We start from the raw sequence: 2,366 nt of genomic DNA, 5'->3' as shown, positions 1-2,366 counted from the left end.
ATTTAAATATTATCTTAATGAATTAAACAACTGACTACCTTTAATTGTCTCACCTGGCAGTTTAGATGGAGGCTCCTGTACAGTCCCCACTGGGATTCTACCACTTGGCCGATTATCAGCTAAATAAAAGCGCACACACAAAAGACAACACTTTAAATGAGCCAAATTTCATGGTGTACCGTGTAATTTAGAGTAAGTGGAGCTGAAAACAGTTTTGACAGCGATACAAGGTTTCCTTAGTAAATTTGCTCTTAGCCAAGTGCCTTCTGGTGCTCAATGTATATGTACTTTTTATGCTGTTCTAAGAAAACTTGACTTATTAGGTCCTTATAGACAAGGATGAGCAAGTGCACTGATGGAGCATCTTGTAGGAACAAGCAGAGACCATTTCCAAACTGCTCCCACAAGGTGAGCAGCCAGAGTTAGTCCAAAATGTGTTGGTATGCTGAGACATAAGGATTACCTTCATTGGAGTTTAAGGGTTGAGCCCAAAATTCAAAAGCTACCCTGTGCAATGATCCGTCTGAAGCAAACTTTTCATTTGACACAATGCAGTCAGGTTTCTCCATTGCTTTGTCAGACAGATATAAAATGTTTCTCTCTATTGTTCTAGGGCCTTTTGGCAGCATGCTTTAGACCGGTGCATCCAACAACTTCAAATCAAAGACTGGGATGTAGCTGCTTGGCAGTGGAAACCCTTTCCATGAAGCTCTGTAAAGCTTTCTATGTCTTTCTTGCATTTAACTTTCGTCAGTGTTTAATACTTGTTCCATCTGTCGTCCTACTTCATCACACTAGACTTAGGCCACCAGAGACTCAAGAATATGTCATTTTTCTGAACATCATGAGTCTTTACTGCATTTCTTGCTTTTACTGTTACTCGTCATAATGTGTTACTGTTTAAATATACAGATAATGTACAAATATTTGATGTAAATACTGTTTTTCAGCTGCACCTTTCACTAATCACTGCCTCATCCCTTGGTGATTATTGTTTGTTCGTTGCTTTTGATATTAATTTCGTAATTGCATCTGAATTAATGTTCTAAAGTTACTGTGCATATGTTTGGACTGCTTCCTTGTGCCTTTAAGTAACCCCCAGGTGATAAACAAGGTTTTACTGAATTAAATAAGTTATTGACTAACTTTTCTTTTTCCCATGTCAACAGAAATATTAGTAATATATTTACAGACAAAAGCTCCGACATAATCAACACTAAGTATAGGTTCTGCACAGCCTGAAAATCTGAGCTTACATGAGGACAAACGTGTATTTTAGGGATTTCTTTTAGGTTAAAAATGTTAACGTAAAGTTGATATTTTTATAAACTTTACTTGAAATATAGATCTACAAGGCAACAATACCTGCATCTCCAGCTTACAAGTAATAATACCTTTGGTGGCCAGAGTGAAGGCTGCTTCTGACGGGGCTTGTCTCGTGTCAAAAAGAAACTCGAGTACCCCCCGCAGGGTTTTGGCTAAATCAGATAGACAGTTTCACAGCTTCAATGGAGGCACTTTAATAATGCCTTAAAGCTCACAAGGGACCGCAAGACCACATCGCTGTAGTAAACATACACCCACACTGATAAACAGAAGGAAAAGGCTTTTACTCACAACCGCAACCAAAGACAGCTATTCCAATGACATTTTACATCTGTAAACAGCCACTGAGATGCACATAAATATAAATATAAAATAATGCTCCCATGCTTTAACTTTATTAGCTGCCAGGTCTTTTGAGCTGCCTTTCCATCATTGTGCCCACAGGCTATGTTTATGTTCTATATGTGCAATGGCCAGTTCTCTACCTTGCCTTTACTCTTTATGGTCCAGTCTTAAAAAAAGACCCCAACCCTCTATATTTCACTAACAACTTCACAAGGAGTCCATCTCATGGTTATCTACCTCCGTTATATCATTCTTCTTCAACCATTAGTATTTTGCTACCCTACATAATTGTGTGTTGATTACTCTTTTTTTTTCTTTCTCTTCTTTCATATGCATTTAGCTTGATGCTTTGGAGAGTCCTGATAGCAGTCTATTAGCCTGCTAGAACTTGTTAGCGAAGCCGTGCCATTTGTAAGACGTACATCTACTCAACCAGATCAATAGGAAGCAATGGCCTAATCAGGTTTTGCACCTTTGCTAATCTTTCAAAGCTTGTAGATTCGTTTATCAGTGTAAGGGTGTTGGGCTTCAAGCAATCTATAATAGCATGATGGATGGATCATCCTACTCTGACATGTGTCTCAGAATACAAATTGAGCAACAGTGCTATTCATTCACATTAGACTCCCCCAGTTTTGTCATTATGGAAAGTCTGAACTCTTGACATATAAGCATAACTGGATATGGATATATAT

The 2,366-nt window shown here is 38.3% G+C and overlaps 1 protein-coding gene across 1 annotated transcript in view; it reads right to left on the bottom strand.

The window, feature by feature from the left end:
* Positions 1-2,366, bottom strand: part of csmd2 (CUB and Sushi multiple domains 2) — a 245,362-nt gene that overhangs the window by 11,742 nt on the left and 231,254 nt on the right. The window contains exon 65 of the mRNA XM_017307349.1: positions 54-119. Coding sequence (XP_017162838.1) covers positions 54-119 — 66 coding nt within the window. The remainder of the gene's footprint in view (positions 1-53; positions 120-2,366) is intronic.

The sequence above is a fragment of the Poecilia reticulata genome, linkage group LG11 (genome assembly GCF_000633615.1).
Source record: "Poecilia reticulata strain Guanapo linkage group LG11, Guppy_female_1.0+MT, whole genome shotgun sequence".
NCBI lineage: Eukaryota > Metazoa > Chordata > Actinopteri > Cyprinodontiformes > Poeciliidae > Poecilia > Poecilia reticulata.
The sequence above is the reverse complement of the archived record's forward strand: the minus strand, read 5'-3'. Positions and strand labels throughout refer to the sequence as shown.